The sequence below is a fragment of the Erpetoichthys calabaricus genome, chromosome 15, assembly GCF_900747795.2.
Source record: "Erpetoichthys calabaricus chromosome 15, fErpCal1.3, whole genome shotgun sequence".
Lineage (NCBI taxonomy): Eukaryota > Metazoa > Chordata > Cladistia > Polypteriformes > Polypteridae > Erpetoichthys > Erpetoichthys calabaricus.
This window is the reverse complement of record NC_041408.2, coordinates 31,246,614-31,266,960: the sequence shown is the minus strand read 5'-3', so window position 1 is coordinate 31,266,960 and position 20,347 is coordinate 31,246,614. Positions and strand designations below refer to the sequence as shown.

Here is a 20,347-nt window from a genome sequence, read left to right as displayed (position 1 = left end):
ATTTTCTTAACATTTATATGTTTTTAGCCGTGCTTCACCCAGGACTTTTTCTAAGACAGTTGTGGTGCTGTTGGTTAATTGGATTTATCAAATGTACAATGTAAATAAGTAATTTTCTCTATATAAATTTTATTGTGTATTTTTTTCGCCATACCCATAGCCATTCAATAAAGTTCTATCACTGAATTGTGTTTTAATTTAACTCATTACAAACAAAAATGGCGTTTATAAGCTGCACATCACATTTACGTGGCCCATGCAATGATTTGAATGTTTTAAACAATGTACATAAAAGAACAGCAGAAAAGAAATAATGTTTTGAACTACAAACAGAATGGAACAAGAAAAGCATCTACAGTCAGAGGGTAGTGTGTTCAAAGGTGCTTTTCGGTTGGTGTTGGAAGAAACTGCATCACAACTCCATATTAACCTCGTTAGCAGTAGACCCGAGCATCACTTGGACTGTAAAACAGTGCATTAGTCCCGAGTGACACTTAGTATAGATGCATCTCGCGTAAGACCAGACGATTACTCAGGCTGTAGAAGTGGCAATACCATTAGTGCTAAGCATTTATCAGGAAACGGTATAGGAGTATCTTACGTAAGCATCAGGCCTGAGCATTACCTGGGCAATGGTGTAGACGCATCTTCTCCTAGCCTCATAATGGCATCTCGCAAGAAACGCCTCTTGTCAGCAGTGATGACGAAATGAATCTGTCTTCAGGCAGTGAAATTGAAACAGTCAATGAAACTGAAAGTGAATCTGAGATTGACGCTCACGTCACTTGCACATGTGCAGTTTGCTGTTCATATTATCATTATTATTTGCATAATTATTATACTTTTTATACTTCTAACTTTGTATTTATAGTGTTTTGCACATTTTGCAATAGAAAGAATAGATTTAATAAAAATATGATTTTTCAAGCCAAAAAATGCTGCGCTTTTTACATGTTTTCTTTAGAGTAAATGTAACGCTAAGGAGGTTAACAAACACCCCTAATAACCAGAGTTCAGTTATATTACAAAGTTGATTTAAAGTTGAGTCCTACAACAGAGTGTTTTGTTCTATTGTTGGGCTGAATGACCAGTTCTCGTCTAGATTGTTCTGATTTCTGAGGTGGCAATGATAGATTAGCCATCTAGCTCTGTGAAGAAGATTACTTATATTCTGTTTTGTGTGTTGTATTTGCTACATTTTTTGACACCCATTACACTCTCAACCTACCTGGAAGAGCGGTCTCTCACTCTGTCTGAATTGCCCTACTCAAGGTTTCTTTGGTTTTTTTTTCCCCCCATACAAGGTTTCTTTGAAAGTTTTTTCTTGTCATCTTAGAGTCAAGGCTGGAAGGTTTTAAAAAAAACAGAGCCTGTTAAAGTTCATTGAGACATTCCTTGTGTGATTTTTGGAATATACAAGAAATAAATTGTTGAGTCATTCAAGCTAAACACTGCTTAAAAATCTAGACTCTCCATTAGCATCAAAGCCTAAAATTAGTACTGCCTCATTATACAGTTGGTTTGAATAAATATCTACCAAAAAAAAAATAAGCTAAGCACTTTCACTCACTCATAAGCACCATCTTGTTTTCTTCTTATCACATTCTGAAAACCCGCATCTCCATCAAGTATGAAAAAAAAAACAAATTGCGATTCATTATGTTCAGTTGTAGCTTGGTTCATTAAAATAGCACTTAACGCTGATCATTGATTACTAAAAGACTGAAGCAGAAGATGCAGTTATCCATCTGCTCCACAAGGCTTATTCTCATTCAGATGGACAAAGCTGGCAGCACTGTCAGGATTATTATTTATTTATTTATTTTCAATTCTTTATTGTCATGTGTACAATTTTAACTTCTCTAGTGCTTTCAGTACCATCCAGCCATCCCTGCTGAGGAGTAAGCTCAGAGATATGCAGGTGGAGGAACCTATGGTGTCCTGGATAATGGCCTATCTGTCAGGCAGAACGCAGTTTGTGAGACTGAAGGACTGTGTTTTTGATATGGATGTAAACAACACTGGGGCACCACAAGGAACAGTCCTGTCTTCCTTTTCTCTTCACTCTGCACACCCCTGACTATAAATATAACACCAGGGGCCTTGTGTATAAATGGTGTGTTAGCACAAAAATGTTACGCAAGCCCCTTTCCACACTCACGTTGAGGTGTATAAAAAGTAAATTGACATAATGCTAGGCACATTTTCATGGCAGTTTCAGACCATGCATACGCACGTTTCTGCTTGGTTTTATAAACTGCCGGCAGCCAGCGTCAAAGCAGTGTTACTTTTTCTGTGTGCTTTCCCTTTCTTTTTTAGAATCGCCTCCATGATGCGAGCTTTATCAAATACACTGAAATTAATTGTATATCATTTACAAATTTAAAGCACTTTATTGAAATCAATCTGTTACAGTGGTACACGAAATGGCTACACTATTCCAGCTACCATGGCTGCTTTAGCATTGTTAGGAGACAATTCGAATGGAAGAGAGCACATATTCAGAGGTCATTCTGATTTCTTGTCCAATGATGATGACTGGCTTCTAAGTCAATTTAGATTTCCAAGAGCTGTCCTCTTGGAGCTGTCTGCTGAACAGAGGCAGGCTTTACAAAGGAAGACTTTGAGGAATTATTCTCTTCCTGTTCAAGTGCTATTCACTCTTAGGTTTTTAGTCACAGGAGCGGTTTTTAGTCACAGGAGCTTTTCAGCGTGAAAAAGCTGACTGATCAGGCATTTCTCAATCATCACTGAGTCGCGTATAGGATGGCATTATCCTCTTGTCATCCACATATGTAAGATTTCCTTACAATGTGGTTGAATAGACAAACAATTAAAGCGCATCAGTATCCAGTTTTCCAAATATAATCAGAGCAGTCAACTGCATGCACATTGCTATAAAGGAGCCTTCAGAGAATGAATTTGCTTGTGTAAATAGAAAGCATTACCACTGTGTTTCTGTGGACTATATAAAAGCACATTAAGTGTCTCAAATTGTGCAAGAATGTATCATGCTGCATAATGTGGCATACAATCTTGGCTTGCCTGAAGAGATCCAGTATGATGAATCTGGCCTGACCCACCAAATAATCAGTCAAACTGGACAGCTTTACATCTTTGTTTGAATGTTATTGGCAGAATGTAAAAGCAGGTAATCGGATGCAGCATTTATTTCTTAATTTAATTTATGGTCAATACCACATAGTACAGTATATATGTTTCATTGGCCACATCTCCAACAGCATCCACTGTAACATTTTGTGATTCCAGAATAGGCAGGGATATGTACGTAGGCAGTCTATGAATATGTACTCCACCAACAGCACCATCACCGCTTGGAGTTACACCCCTTGCAGGGGAAGTCGCTTTTATTTATATATATATACTAGCAAAATACCCGCGCTTCGCAGCGGAGAAGTAGTGTGTTAAAGACGTTATGAAAAAAAAAGGAAACATTTTAAAAATAACGTAACATGATTGTCAATGTAATTGTGTTGTCATTGTTATAAGTGTTGCTGTCTTTTACATATATATATATATATATAGCAAAATACCCGCGCTTTGCAGCGGAGAAGTAGTGTGTTAAAGAGGTTATGTAACCATATATATACATAAACATATATACATATATATACATATCTACATATACACATCTACATATACATATATACACATATACACATCCACATATACATATATACATATATATACATTATATATATATATATATATATATATATATATATATATATATATATATATATATATATATATATATATATATATACACATATATATATATATATATATATATATATATATATATATATATATATATATATACACATACATATATATATATATATATATATATATATATATATATATATATATATATATATACACATACATATATATATATATATATATATATATATATATATATATATATATATATACACATACATATATATATATATATATATATATATATATATATATATATATATATACACATACATATATATATATATACATATATATATATATACACATATACAAATTTACATATCTACACACATATATATAGAGCAAAATACCCGCGCTTCGCAGCGGCGAAGTACTGCTTTAAAATTTTATATAATAAACTGAGGGAAATTATACCAATAATTATTTGTTAAGGATCTCTTTGTATACCATGTTGTCAGTTCGCCCCTCCGGTTGTAATATGACCAAGTTGTGCGCTGAGCTTACTCTTGAGCATGCAACGTATACTTGGCCATGTGAAAAGCAAATCAAGAACAGCAAGACCGCGCCAGCTGCGGAGCTCAGCTCGAGCGAAATGAAGTGAATGAAATGAGGTGAATGGGAGGGGAGATGATCACGTGACTCCAACACCCGCCTTAACTCTCTATCCCTCCACAAACACAGTCTCTCGGATCCCAACTCTCCTTTATATAAAGAGATAAATAGCAAAATACCCGCGCTTCGCAGCGGAGAAGTAGTGTGTTAAAGAGGTTATGAAAAAGAAAAGGAAACATTTTAAAAATAACGTAACATGATTGTCAATGTAATTGTGTTGTCATTGTTATGAGTGTTGCTGTCTTTTATATATATATAATATGCACACACATAAACATATATATACATATATATATATACATATCTACATATACACATATCTACATATACATACGTATATACACATCCACATAAACATATATATACATATACAAATTTACATATCTACATATATATATATATAGACATAGATATATACATACATACATTCACAAATATATATATATATATATATACTGTATATATACATATCTACTTATTGGCTCCTGTATTTAGGATATGGCAGGTTGGATAATGGATGGATGGACATTTGTATGCATAGCCCTATTTGCCCGTTTTCGTTTTTTTTCTTTCTTCAGTAATATTTCAGCAAACCCGGAGCTTGTCAGTTCAAATCATGGTACTGACACCACTGTGTGACCCTGAGGAAGTCACTTCACCTGCCTGTGCTGCAAAAAACAAAAGTAATGTAACAAATTGTACTTCAGATGTTGTAAGTTGGTGGAATAAAGGCATAAGTCAAATAGATAAATATGTATTATACACATAGGAACTATTCATTTATTTTCAGTTAAGTCATCTGCAGCAAACTTTTATAAATGAGGGTTTCTCCTTTTTAGATAGTGCAAACTGTTTCTTCTTCATTGACATTTGCTCTTGGAGAGCTTTTTTCATTTCATTGAAAAAGAAAACAGCAGCTGCCAAAATATGTAGCTTTGTTATTAATTTTTCAACATTGTGTAAAATAAATGTATAAAGTAACATAAAAGGTTTAAATACTAGTTATTCTTTTACACTAAAATATTACTACAGAGATACAAAAAAAGTAAAATGGATATGTTCTTTTTCTTTAAGGAGATTAAATATTACTGAAGAAAGAAAAAAAAAATTAAACAGCCAAATGGGGCTATGCATATGAACTTAAAAGGTTTAAATAAAACAGAAATATATATTTTATTTTTACTTGGTTAACTTGTGGAGGGTGTATCCTGTAGCAAAGCCCTAACTTTTTTCGTGAAAGCCCGTTTCAGTCAATAAGTCTTATGTGTGTGTTTATGTATGTGTGTATATATATGTAGATATGTGTATATATAGATATGTATATATATGTATATGTATATAAATGTTTATGTGTGTGTGTATTATATATATATAATATATATATATATATATATATATATATATATATATATATATAAAAGACAGCAACACTTATAACAATGACAACACAATTACATTGACAATCATGTTACGTTATTTTTAAAATGTTTCCTTTTTTTTTCATAACCTCTTTAACACACTACTTCTCTGCTGCGAAGCGCGGGTATTTTGTTAGTATATATATATATATATATATATATATATATATATATATATATATACATACATATACACACATACATGCAATGCAGTTTCAATAACATAGAAATCAATATAAACATTAACATCATTATCATATGAGAATATGAAGTAATATATAAGAAGCACATTTCATATAAATATAAATTATTAAACAGTAAAATCTTCTTCTGTAATTTGCTACCGTGGCAATTTGTGTGTCTGTCCAGGATTTTAAATCACCTGTAGCTCGCAAACCGTTTCACCTATTGACTTGAAATCTGGTACACATATAGTACGTCACGTCTACTATCCGCTTTATGGGTGATGATTGTATTACTCTTTTAATATTTATTTTATTTTATTGTAGAATCAACTCCTATCTGCGCATACCAGGGCGGCCATGGGCGGATGCGTATGGTGTATTCACTCCATGTTATCGTGCATTGCGCTGTCACTGGTATTTTGATAAAAGAATTTGAACAACATATAAGAAGCGTATAAATTATTAAACAGTAAAACATTAACATTTAAGAAGTAAAGTTACATTAAGTACTACTGCAGTGCCTTCGGGTATACCTCATTTTTTGTTTGCCCATTACATGCTTAAATGTATACATTTTTTGGTGTACCTACCCGAGAACACGCGACATATAACCGAGCGTGGGAGAAGCATGGATTTTAAACACGCGTTGAGTTCATCTGCTGGTCTCCCTCGTGGAATAACTGGTAATGTTTGACTAAAATCTACAGCGAGTAAAACGACATTACCTCCTATTTTTTTTTTTATGATCTCTGAGATGTTGCTTTTTTCGGTTCAAGGCTTCATAAGCTCTTTTATGTTGTATGGTGTACTTATCCCAAACCATCATCTTTGAATGTTGCAAGACTTTCGCCTTGTATGTAGATCGGGGTAATTACATTCATTGCATTCCTAGTCTGAATCACAATCTGATTGTATGGGTGGTTACCTGGCACTGTAGGGTTGCCACCCGTCCTTTAAAATACGGAATCGTGCCGCATTTGAGAATGAAATTGCGCGTCCCGTTTTGAATCAATACTGGACGGGATTTGTCCTGTATTTTTTTTAGCATTTTTTTTAAAGCAGCGTCTCATGTAAATCATCCCACACGCATTTTATGAAGATGCCTCCTTTCCTACTTTTGATTGGGTAATACTTGATGTCATCGTTAGTTTGATTGGTCTTTTTAACTGTCCAGTGAGGAGGGCGTGTCTTTTAAGTAGAGTCTGCAAAGTGTTGGCACTGAGATGTGGCGTCAGCGCCAGAGTTGAAGCCCCTAACGTTGCGGTCAGCAAGTCGGCTAACATCCGCCATGTGCCGTCTTTCAGTTGCGAGAAGCAGATCATAGAATGGTTGAAACTGTTGCCCCTAACGTTGCGCCACGGCGTGTGGTTCGTTTATACCTCGTGTCTTCTCATTAAACTTTTATCTCGCGAATATGTTACTGCAATCCGCAGCGGGAGCGTTTCTATAAACTTAATTTAAACTTACGTTTTACACCGTGCTTTGTTTCCCTTATGAACATGCTTGTATGCTTCACTCGCTCCCTTCTCAATTGTTTAATTAATTTTTTGCTCTTCGCTGTTTGCGGCTCTTCCGTCATTTCCCCCTACTTCGTTCTTTTATCTCGCGAATATGTTATTGCAATCCTTAACGGGAGCGTTTCATTAAACTGATTGAAAATAGTTTTGCATTTACCTTTTTAGTAAAAGGCGAGCTTTTAAGCCTGAGAAATCACCCCGTAAATGCACACGTTTAATTGCACATGTGTTAATATGTATGGTTACACAGTATTAAAAGACAGTGAACAACGTCATTTACCTTTGTTCCCGCGTTTGATAAAAGGCGAGCTTTTAAGCCTGAGAAATCACCCCGTAAATGCACACGTTTAATTGCACGTGTTAATATGTATGCTTACACAGTATTAAAAGACAGTCAAAAATTAATGTCATTGACCTTCTTTCCTGCGTTTGACTCGTGCTGTAAATCTCTTCCTTGTTTTTAGTTCACGTGATTACGTAGGAGGCGTGATGACGCGATACGTGACTCCGCCTCCTCCATTACAGTGTATGGACAAAAAATATGTTCCAGTTATGACCATTACGCGTAGAATTTCGAAATGAAACCTGCCTAACTTTTGTAAGTAAGCTGTAAGGAATGAGCCTGCCAAATTTCAGCCTTCCATCTACACGGGAAGTTCGAGAATTAGTGATGAGTGAGTCAGTCAGTCAGTCAGTCAATCAGTCAGTGAGTCAGTGAGGGCTTTGCCTTTTATTAATATGTATAGATTGATTATATATATATATATATATATATATATATATATATATATATATATATATATATATATTATATATACATATACACACACACTAGCAGGAGTACCCAGCGTTGCCTGGGAGTCTGTAACTGGTGAATTTCCCAAATGAAACAAACAGAAAGTAGAAATAGAACAAACTGTTTTCTGATTCACATTTTATTGTAAGTTCGTCCACTTTGGATTGTGTCTGCTGTGGCGTTTGAGACGTCCTTGAAATAGACTTTTCTCTGGCATCTGAAGTGGACCGTGGAATTGCACGTCTTTTTTTCGGTGGTATGGGTATATTCGCGTAAAGCAGGAGAATTATAATGTGTTACATGGTATTACGTACAGAATATGCACCACAGTGAGATGAATTTACTTTATTTACACTATGTCGGAAAGCAAACAAATCATAGACATATATAGATAGACGGCGCATTCACTGTGTTGCCCAGTCGACACGATATGTCAGCACGTCTGCCCTATTGCGAGTGGTAAAAGTGCCATTTAAACTAATGCACGTAGACGTGGAAACTGGGTTTTCTGATGAAAAAACAATAACGTTTAAAACAGTATCGTTTACATACAACAGATTTTGGCGAATCGTTTAAATGTAATTATTTATATCCATTTATACACTAATAAATGCAATTATTAAATAATACTAATAATAATAAATAATAATTATAATTATTATTAGTAGTAGTAGTATTAGTATTATTAAATAATTTTTCCCATATAAGTAACATTTTGCGGACTGCCTTCTTCCATCTCCGAAACATTTCTAGACTTTGTCCTGTTCTTATGCAACACAGTACTGAAGTATTGATTAATGCTTGAGTCACCTCACGTATAGATTACTGTAATGCTATTCTATCTGGCATCCGACAAAAACGTATCCATCACTTACAACTTCTTCAAAATTCTGCTGCCAGGATAATTACCTGTTGTTCTAAATCCACTGAACATATTGCACCAATACTCTCTCAGCTTCACTGGCTCCCTGTTAACTACAGAATACAATACAAAATACCGTTCTTAACATTTAAAGCTCTCCACAACCTCACTGATCTCCTACAGACTGATAACCTCTCTCACTCACTCAGATCCTCATCTGCAGCTTTACTTTCTGTACCGCACATCAGACTCTGTTCTATGGGAGCTTGAGCATCTCTCATAGTGCTCTTGAACTCAGGAAATCTCTTCCGGCTCATATACGTCAGCTCGATTCAATAACACATTTTAAAACTGCCCTCAAAACAATTCTTTTCAAACTGGCATACCAGTTGTGAATTTGGCACTGTTACTGGCAGTTATCTTTGTTTTTTTGCTAATTATTAATGTTTGATTTATCATTCTCTTGTTTTAATTTTACTAATGTTGTTTAATTTTATTGTAAGGTGACCTTGAGTGCTAAGATAATAAAATGGGATTTTCTAATGGCGAAATATAACCAAAAGAATTGTTCAGCCTCACCTATGAAATATAATCCCAAGCAGCACATGCGTGAGGCATCTTTATCCATTACTTCACTCCACAGCAGTGCCACTCGCAATGTGGTGGCGACGTTGACGTATGATGGTGCAGGTCATGTGGCGTTTAGTAATTCTATGTCTTTGTTCGGCTTTCTCATACTTGGACACTTCCACCATCTCTTGGCAATTTAAAGAAACATAGCGACTGGGAGCCCGATTGAATCAGGCTATAAATTCTACATTTGTGAAATCCATACTTTCTCTGCAAAGAATTATGTTTTTTTAAGTCCTTGAAATGATTTTGTTATCATGGCACTGATTTGTGCTTAAAATAGACCTTTTCGACCGATGTAATGAAGAGCTTCCTGTTTAAACGGGGCTGCGAGACGTGAACTCAACTCTTCGGCGCACCTCATTTGATTTTTTCCGGCAAACAAATTTTCAAAACAAACCGGATTTTACGACTCTAGTCAGAGTAATAATTATGTTGGCATGGTCATTTTAGATCTGAGATCGGCTAAAATTTAAACAATGTTGTTAATACCCAGCCGTCATTACTCAGTTTGCCAATAGATTTCAGAAGGATGGATGCCAAAACCGAACTACCCAAAGATAGATTTCGACGTACCAAGCAAATGGCGATATGTTCTAAATTACTTACGGTTCAGTCACGGTCAGTCGACGATGTTAGTCCTGGAAAGTACGCCCCACCAAACCAAAGTTCCAAAAACCAACTGAACTTACTGTTATCTGCTCGAACCAACACCGACTAACTATACTCTGCTGTTCAGCGGCGTTGCTGTAGCATTCAAACATTCTTAGCCAATCATGCAATACTGCGTCCGCGTTTGCCACGTTATGTTCTAACTACAGAGGCAGAGTCCCATTGCATGGTTCTAACTTGTATTGAGTCGAGGTATTGACGGGAACACCATACATATGGGGTATTGACACGAACACCATACATCGTCATACATACGGGGTATTGACGCGAACACCATACATATGGATACTATCAAATTATATATAAGGATATATATATTGTATGAAACCGAATACACACTAATACCACATCTGCTTCCTGCTTATTTGTCTTGTTAAACATGCAAATTATTTAAAGGAGTGAGGATAATGGTGGGTGAAAAAAAAAGAAAACTCACCTTCACCTGTGGTGATGTTGCAGTCCCCATCACCCGCCAATAATTGCAGCAGCTCGCTGCTCAAATGGTGTGAGCCTCAGAATTCTGCTGCTTCCTCCTTCCACTACCTTGACACTCAGACAGTGGGCTATGACTCACCTTTTTACGTCAACTTAAATATCTGACCACTTCTTTTTTTCTTTGGGCTTATACCACTGCTTAAGCCACCAAATAGTATGTTTTTCCCTGCCTCCATTTCACTGAGTTAGGATTTCCATTTTGCATTTGCTGAAATTCTTCTTTTTTACATGTGGTTTTGCCATTTTTTTTTTTTAAACAAAACACTGATTTGCATATTCATATAAGTGAATTTCTTGCAGAAAGTCAGGTTGGGCCTGTAAGCTCATGCAAGTGCATTAAAATTCATGTTGCTTAGGATTTATAAAGGCAAAGTACATAGAACTTTGCTTACAAACAGTTTTATGCATCTGATTTTTTTTTTTTGTGCATACACACATTTGTAGTTTTGTCCGTAAGCTATGTTTTAGTGTGTATTCTATGCAAGGCTTTATACATGAGGTCCGAGGTCATATCACTTGCAGAAATTCTCAAATGATGCTACCTACACACATGGGGTGTATTGATAAGAGAGATGAGACAGAGTATAGGATTCAGGTGGCAATGTTTGTTTCTTTATACAGAAAGAATTGTCTGCAACTTAACATCAGCAAAACCAAGGAACTGGTTATTAACTTTCACTGCACCTAAAGCCCCTATGTCTGGTCAATATTCAGGGAGTGGATGCAGAGGTGGTACACTGCTACAGTTACTTGGAGGATCACATCAGTGACAGGTTGGACTGATAAACGGAAATATATAAGATTGGGAAGAAATGGCTTTTTCTAAGAAAACTGCATTCCTTTAATGTGGGTAGTGACATCCTTTGCATCTTCTACAATTCTGTGGCCAGTGTGATTTTTCTACACTGTGGTGTGCTAGGTTGGTAACATTATTTCAAGAGAGCCTAACTGAATCAACAAGTTAATTAAAAGGGCAGGCTCAGTTATGAGACATATGCTGGACCTCCTGGAGGTAGGATCAGAGGAGAGAATTAAAATATCTGAGAGCCATTATGAACAATGCTATATATTCTCTCTCTGACACGATAACACTGAGGACTTTCAGCCAAAGAATTATTTTAATTATTTAGCAGAAGTATGGCAAGAAACATTGATGGGGCTCCTTTATATGAATAGCAGTACACCTACATACTGCTTTACTGTGTCCACAAAGTCAGAAGTTTTTTTTTTTTTCCTTTTTATTTTCTTCCTTTTTTAGTCTTTCTGATGTGTGTTCAGACCAGTGTGTGTGTTTTCTCCCTAATCTCAGATTTCTACCTGGGGACAAAAAAAGTTCTGACTGCCTGTCTGTTTTTCTTGCTTTCTCTCTGTCAGACTTAACGATAATATGCAGGTGGACAACAGTGTTGAATTTTCTTTTTCAATAATGCAAGGGTGTACTCTGATAAAGAAAAAAAAAAGTAGTGTAATCAGTTCAGATTTATTGCCACGTGTGGTATTCACAGTAAAGTGCATCATACCACTACCATCCTGCTGCTCAAATCCCTTTTCATAAATTATGTCAAATATAATGTTACAATTAGGGATGCTACGATCGATCAGATTGAATTTCGGTCAATTTTCACACACAAAAAAAAAAAAGACTCGGATTTGGTAAAAAGGCAGATAACAAAAAACGATATTTTCAATTCCTGCTTTTCTAAGCTTTATGGTACTTTAGTTGCAGTGCTTCTTTACACAATGTATTACAGTAGTTGAGCCAGCACATGTTTTTTTTTTTTTTTTTTTTTTTCCTTTTGCAGCAAACTTCCTGTAGTGTAAACAAAGAGCAACAGTGGAAGCTTGTTTTATCAGCGAATGAGAAGCGATTGGTATATTAGCCTTTACGTTAAAGAAGGTGGAGTAATAAGCTGGAAAAAAAAGTAATTGGAAAAGTCGTCCGGTGCAACTAGACAAACGGCAAGAAAAGCTACTTCATAAAATTCAGTCCTTTTTATTTTGTCTTTTTATTTTTAATTACAAACGGACACCACTTGAGTTTAGACAGCAAGCTTGTTTAAAAGCTTACACAGCTTACACTTTTTATTGGGAAAAAAAAATGATGAATTTGAAATTCCTGCTTAGTAGACATTAGACTTTTTTTTGTATTTGTACTGAGTTTATTATTTGTTGCTGTGTGTCATACTGCATAAATTTTGGTAAGAAACAAGTACTACCTAATTAAAACGGTAATCCATATTTATAATTACACCTCAAGAATTACAAATCTCTAGCTGATGCACGGATTATTTATACAGGTGTGTTATTTTTTTATAGTAAATGTACATTTTAACAGAAAAAAGCTGTAGTGCAATTAATGATTAAAACCTGTAAATACATGCACATTTGCATTTCAGCTGTTTTTAACTGCCAATATGAATTGATTGTGTGAGAATACATATAATTTTTACTTTTAGTGAAATGGTGAAAACGACTTTTTTTTAATTAAGCCTTCAGATAGGTACATTACAGAAAAAGTTAACAATATGACAGCTTGTAATTATGAGAAGCATTTTATTTTCTTTCATGCTGTATGTATTAATGATAAATATTTTTGTATATATTTTATTAGTTAAAGTATGTATTTTAAGGAAATTTTATTTTAGTATTTTATGGTCACTGAACAATAAGCCTACGGAATTTCAGTTTGTTAATAAAAAATAAACAGTTAACACTTGTGGTTTATAGTTTTAATATAGGACATAAGACTTGTCTGGTTGTGCAGGAGATTAGTGTAAAAAGTTTTTAAAGGGGTAAGAAGAAAAGATTGGAATTGGTATCGGCCTTAAAAAAACCTGATGGGAGCATCTGTAAAAACAATAAGTAATGATAACTGAAACGGCCAAGTTTCCTTTTGAATATGTTCTGTTTCGTGTGCATGTTTGCAACTTACCAAAAAACAGGTAAATACCGTATTTGTTTTTTGGCTAGAAAGAAAGGAAGATTGCTTCTTAAGGGTTTGTCAACACTGCATACAGTGGTTTTTGGTAACACATTGTTTACAAAAGTGTCTTTTTTTTTTAAAGCAACATGTCTAAACATAATCCAAGATAAGACAAAAAGCAGATACTAAGGGAAATGCTGTAGTCCAGCTAGACAATAAAATTATTATCCTGAAGTGGTTGAGGGAAAAAAAAACACAGCAGTTGTTATCTTTGATGACCTGTTGAGTTTGTTGATGCTGTCATTTAAACTTTGTGAGTGCTGATGAAATCGTCTGGAGCAGTGCACTGGCTGGTGGGAGTTGTACTCTCCTGAGATAAGATTAAGTGGCAGGGGTTATATATTAAGTTCATATTTTATGAGATCAGTTGTGCTAAACTGACTAGTGTGAATTTCCCCTTGGGATTAATAAAGTATTTATCTATCTATCTCTATCTAGCCATAGCTCCTGGCAAGCACTTGCCATTTACAGTGTTCTTGCTAATAATCAGTCAAAGCATTTTTGAGATTTTGGGGTATGTAGCTTTTCAGTTGAGGGCTTTTTTTAACTCCTGAATAACGATAGATCATTACTGGTTCCTGCCTTGCATTCGGTGTTGCCATGACAAGCACCAGCTCCCTCTGACTGTGGATTGGATTATCCTGGTTTGAGAATGGTATATTTTAGCCTGTCTTGCCTTACGTGCTGATTTCATGCTTTAATGTGTAATCTTTCAAACATTTAATTTTAAAGCTGCGTTGCTGGGCTTTTGTTTCTTTACTGTGTGCTACAGTGTATTTTGGGATATCTTGTTTTGGTCTCATTATTTTTCAGTTGTCTCTGTTAAAGAATATCACTTTATATTCTTCAAAGAATTTTTATAGGCTTCAATATAAAATAATATGAATATTTAAGTTCTTTTCTTTTTTTTAAGCTTTATTTCTGATATATTTCATTCCCACAGTGGAAACAGGTATGGAGTTTTTTTTCTGTAACATTTAATCATGTGTTTTATATCTTAGGACAGTCCTGCTTTTGATTCGTATTTTTCTTGAGTACTGCCAATGTGTGGATGATATCCCATCAATAACTACAGACATGCTGACACGTTTGTCAGACTTACTAAAGGTTGGTTTGATTTTTTCAAGATATAAATAGTAAATATGTTATATAAATTATACATTAACAATAAAGTTTAATCTTTAATGTGTTTAAATTGTGGGTAAATGTTTATTCTAATTACATTTTTGCCTTTTATAGTGTCTTCTCCTTTCGCAGCTCTATAAAAATGTTTAATTCTAATTTGCTAATATTTTGCTTAATGATTTCATTATACAGTATATGATCAAGGTTTTTATCATACCCTATATGGCCAAAAGTATGTGGACATTCCTCCAAATCATTGTTTCAAGTTAACAGGTGCATAAACTCAAGTACATAGTCATGTGATCTCCATTGAGAAGCATTGGCAGTAGAAAGGGTCATACTGAAAAGTTCAGTGGCTTAAATCATTTCACTGTTGTAGGATGCCATCTTTGCTACAAGTCCGTACGTGAAATTTCTACTCTACTAAACCTCTCTGGTCAGTTGTAAATGCTGTAATCATGAAGTGGACATGTCAGGAAGCAACAACAGCTCAGCCACAAAGTTGTAGTTCCAGCAAGCAACATAAGCAGAAGATCTGTGCTTCATGAAATGGGTTTCCATGGCTGAGCAGTTGCACACAAGCCTTAGTTCACCATGCACAATGCCAATCACTGTTGGATTCTAGAGCAGTGGAAACAAGTTCTGATGAATCACTCTTTAATATCTGCCAGTCTGAATAACGAATCTGGACTGGCAGATGCCAGAGAGCACTACCTTCTGGACTGCATGGTGCCTATGGTAGAGTTTGGTGGAGGAGTTCTAATAGTCTGGTGGTCCTCTTTGGGCTAAAGTTCCACAGACACACTACAAAATCTTGTGGAAAGACTTCCCCGAAGAGTGGAGGCTCTTATAGCCATAAAGGGTGGACCAAATCCATATTAATGCCCATGGTTTTAGAATGAGATGTCCAACCAGTTCATACAGGTATGGTGGTTAGGTGTCCATAAACCTTTGGCCATATAGTGTATCTTGCTCCTCTTAAGACATAAGACCCTTTTATTTTACATTAGCACAGCCTTCTGTGTAGTAGCTGAGTATACATCCACTTAGAACATCATATAAAATTTTACAACTGCATATTAATTTTGCTGTGCTGTGAGGACCATGCCATGGTGGTTAATGCTGCTCCTTCAAAGATATAGGAATCTGAATTTCACTTCAGGTCCAGTCACAGTCTGTTTAAGTTTGCATGTTTCACCTTTCCCTGGTTTTCTAAAGGTAAGTTGATTTCCTTCCACATCCCAGAAATAATATTGTTAAGATGATTGGTGACTTGCATGAATGAGAATTGTTGCCTTGTATCTGAAATTGCAGACCTAGGCTTCGGCTTCCTATGAAATCCATAACAAAGTCGGGGAAAAAAAAATTCAGGCAGCCAGGAATATAAAGCTTGCATTGAAGCTGCAATTAGTGTGGTGTAAGTGTAGCTTGAAGAAAAGCACACATGGCAGTTTGACTCAAGTGACAGCTAGGAGGACTGGGAAGAAACACATTACTATTCAACATCAACATATAACGACAAAGGGTGCCCTAAAATGATGATACATATAAAGACTGTGTGAATGATAGAGGCACTGTCGACCCCTTGAACCCTCAGACCAGATGTCAGACACCAGATAAAAAAGTCCAATAATTGAATTTATTATAGTAATAATGTGCACAAAGCACTCTCCACTCCACTATACTCATAAATAACACAATAATAAATCAATAATCAATCAATCCTCCACTCCCAGACGTGTTGCCACCCTTCCACCCAGCTCAGCTCACTCGTCTGGGTTTCCCACAGTCTTTTATAGTCCATGACCCGGAAGTGCGCCTGAACCCTTGTCCATGTGACTCGTTAGCACTTCTGGGTCGGATGAAAACTCTCCTTCTTCATCCCGGAAGTACGTCGTTTTCTCTGTTGTGGTAATTAAGATGCACTTCCGGGTTATAGGGCACATGTAAGTCCTTGAGCCTCCCTGCAGCATCCTCTGGTGGGCCTCACGGTGTCCAGCAGGGTCGGGAATAAAAACTCCATTGTCCGTGATTCCCTGCTGGTCTTTGGGGCACTTGCATGCTACAGGGAGGGCTCCATCTAGTGGCCTGGGGGTATTGGCCGGGATGAACGACCGGCCATCTCCCACAACTGTTAAAGTAAATATAAAATTAACACACGTTTTCAACCAGGACCTAACTAGTAGGAAGCCAAATGTATGATTAGTTGAGCTTTCTTGTGTGACTTAAATCTCATCTTCACTTTGAAAAGCACAAAACCTTGGTTAACTTCTGATTAGCTAATGCTGTGCTTCTCAGCCTTTATGGTTCTGCAACATGTTTTGCCTTTTTAAATTCATTGATGCCCCACTAGCAGTCAATCCACTTTCTTGGTGAAACAAGCGCAATCTGTAGAGCGGGATGCGGAGGGGAGTCACCCTTGTTGAATTGAGTGTGATTGGAAGAGCAGCAACCTGAGACACAGTGGTTGAGAAACACCGAGCTAATGTATCCCATTATTAACACGTTTCGGGATGGAAATCTGGTTGGACTACTGATGGAGTTGTGATGAAGACAATCTTAAAATAGGCCTGCCTGTGGGAAAGTTCAGTGCATGGCTGCTACAGCATTGTGATGTCACACTAGCCTCACAAAGCATCATGGGATTCTGGGAAAAAATGATTGTCTAAACTGGACCAAGGCAAATTTTCCAGAAAATTTTCAGCGAACATGGCATATTCATTGCGAAAAACTCTTTGGTGAATTTTGCAGATCATCACTACTCATTAGCATCTTATTTGAAAAACAAGATCCAGTAATCCTAATAGATAAGTAGATATCTCTGCTTTGGTATTTTTGTCACTAAGACGAGCATTTAAAATGCACACTATGTAAGATGCAAGCTGACAGCAGCACACGCCACTAATTCTGTCCGCAAGAAGTTAAGTTGATGTGTATATGATGGAAAGAAAAACAAAATTACTCCATCTAGTAATTATATTGTGCATATGCTCAACAGTGACTGTATTGATGATAATATCAATGATACTTTATAATAATAAAGTAACACTATTTTTCAAAAAATTTCTCGGAGGTCCATCTGCACTTTGACTGCACACTCACAACAGGAATAAAACCTATCCTCCCGTGTCCTCTCACTACTCTTAAATGTTAGTCGTGCACCTCCAAAAGACTGAGTAGGGTCCAGGAATGTAGACCTCTAGCCTGAGTGTTGAATCTGAGTTTTCTTTGGATTCTGCCTTTCTTAGTATGGCAGAAATTTGTTTTAATGTTACTTGAATTCTTGCATATTTAAGTTTTCTAGAGCAGTAGAATATGACAAAAATCACACAAATGGAATGTTTAATATCAGACTGAATTTGTTTTTTCTTAACCCTGCATCTTTTAACTTTTTTGCAATATACTGTGCTTACTTTATAATAAATTATTAAGCTACATATGCTACTTATCACTCAGATTTTGTTTTTCTTATTTTTACTTTTCATTTTTAGCACTTTAATTCAAGGAGCTCTCAGCTTGTTTTAGGAGCTGGAGCATTACAAGTTGTGGGTCTAAAAACAATCACTACCAAAAATTTAGGTAAGTTGTGAAAACTAAAACATCATCTAAATAAAGGTTTTGGGAATGCGTCTTTTTAATATGTCTTGAAGTTTAAAATGATGAATATACGACTGTATCCAAAACCTTGTGTTAAGCTTTACTTGGGTAATGCTAAAGAAAAGTAAGGCTCATAAATAACCTACAGGAGACTTATGTTAGTGCTGCTGTTAGAATACTTCATAATATTATTGGCATTTGTTGAAGTCTTTGTGGAGTTTTAAATGATGTAAGCTAATTTTATCTCAAAACACTCTCACACTTCTCTTAGTAGGCCACCTTACTTCACTCTTGAATTTCCATTTTTTGTGTGCATGCTGCATTTTGAGATGCAAGTACCCATTGCCTCCAGGAATTTTCCTATAGTTTAGTTAATAATAATAATAATTCATTACATTTATGTAGCGCTTTTCTCAGTACTCAAAGCGCAATCCACACAGGGAGGAACCGGGAAGCGAACCCACAATCTTCCACAGTCTCCTTACTGCAAAGCAGCAGCACTACCACTGCGCCACCTGTTAAGCTTAGATAAAGAGAAATTGCTAATAGTTCAAAGTCATGTCTCCTTACTGTTAAACTTAAAATAGTTTTTTCATTTTATGCTCAAAAATTAATTTGAAAAGCAAAAGAAATACTAGCCTGCCAATAAGTTGTTTTATGATGTAACTGCCATATATAAGCCTTATCTGTTATGAAGATTTTTCTATCATGTCAGGAATCTTTGTTCCAAAAATGTAGACATTGATGATGAATACTTGCTTCACAGTCTAGAATATCCAGATTATTTTTTTATGTAGGGAGCATATTTGGTAACTGTATGACTATATTGAATGATTTAGTGCTTCATTATCTTATTCATATGTTGTATTTACTGTATTTGTAGCATCTGTATTCTATCAAACTGCCCATTAATCAGCAGTGCATATACTCTGACTAAATGCCCCAACTACTGCAATTTCCCGTAACATCCATGCTTTTAAGCTCTGCAGGAATTCAGACATCTAGTTCAGAGTGTAATTAATAATGTTAGAAGACACTGTGTATAGCCCTAAAGCCTACCAAAAATCGACTTAGTTTATTAGTCTGATATGCATTAAGTTTGGACCCTGAGCGACAGTAAATAAGTGGTGGTTCTCAACCATTTGTGTTTTTTATTTTTATCCTCCTATAACTTTCTGTTCTATTTATTACTTTTTATTTTTAGTGTGTAGTATTGAATGGAGTCAAAATTTCAACCTTGTTTCAACAGATAATGAATTTAGACAAATCTGAGCACAATTTAACCATTTCTGACATGGTTTATATTTAGATTTATTTATTTATTTATATTTAAATATGTGAATTTCCCCTTGGGATTAATAAAGTCTATCTATCTATCTATCTATCTATCTATCTATCTATCTATCTATCTATCTATCTATCTATCTATCTATCTATCTATCTATCTATCTATCTATCTATCTATCTATCTATCTATCTATCTATCTATCTATCTATCTATCTATCTAGTGTCCTTGTATACATGACATGCATAAGTCGTGAAATTATCAGCAGATGTCAGTCAACATTGGACACTCTTCTTACAGTCATTAAGTACTAGAGCTCTCACTGATTTAAACAAGCATGCTGTTCTCTTTATAAACACAAGCTTTCAAAATCAGCATAATCTATATGTAAAAAGCTGTCAGTAAACAGGAAAAACCAT

General features: G+C 35.5%; 1 protein-coding gene across 3 annotated transcripts in view; it reads left to right on the top strand.

Moving 5' to 3' along the window:
- The window catches only part of vps54 (VPS54 subunit of GARP complex), a 163,731-nt gene that overhangs the window by 128,857 nt on the left and 14,527 nt on the right, over nt 1–20,347 (top strand). For all 3 annotated transcript variants that reach the window (XR_007933614.1, XR_007933615.1, XM_028820123.2), the window contains exons 17-18: nt 14,922–15,027; nt 18,537–18,624. Coding sequence is in view for 1 of the 3 variants with exons in the window: in XM_028820123.2 (XP_028675956.1) it covers nt 14,922–15,027; nt 18,537–18,624 (194 nt within the window). In the remaining 2 variants the exon portion in view is untranslated. The remainder of the gene's footprint in view (nt 1–14,921; nt 15,028–18,536; nt 18,625–20,347) is intronic.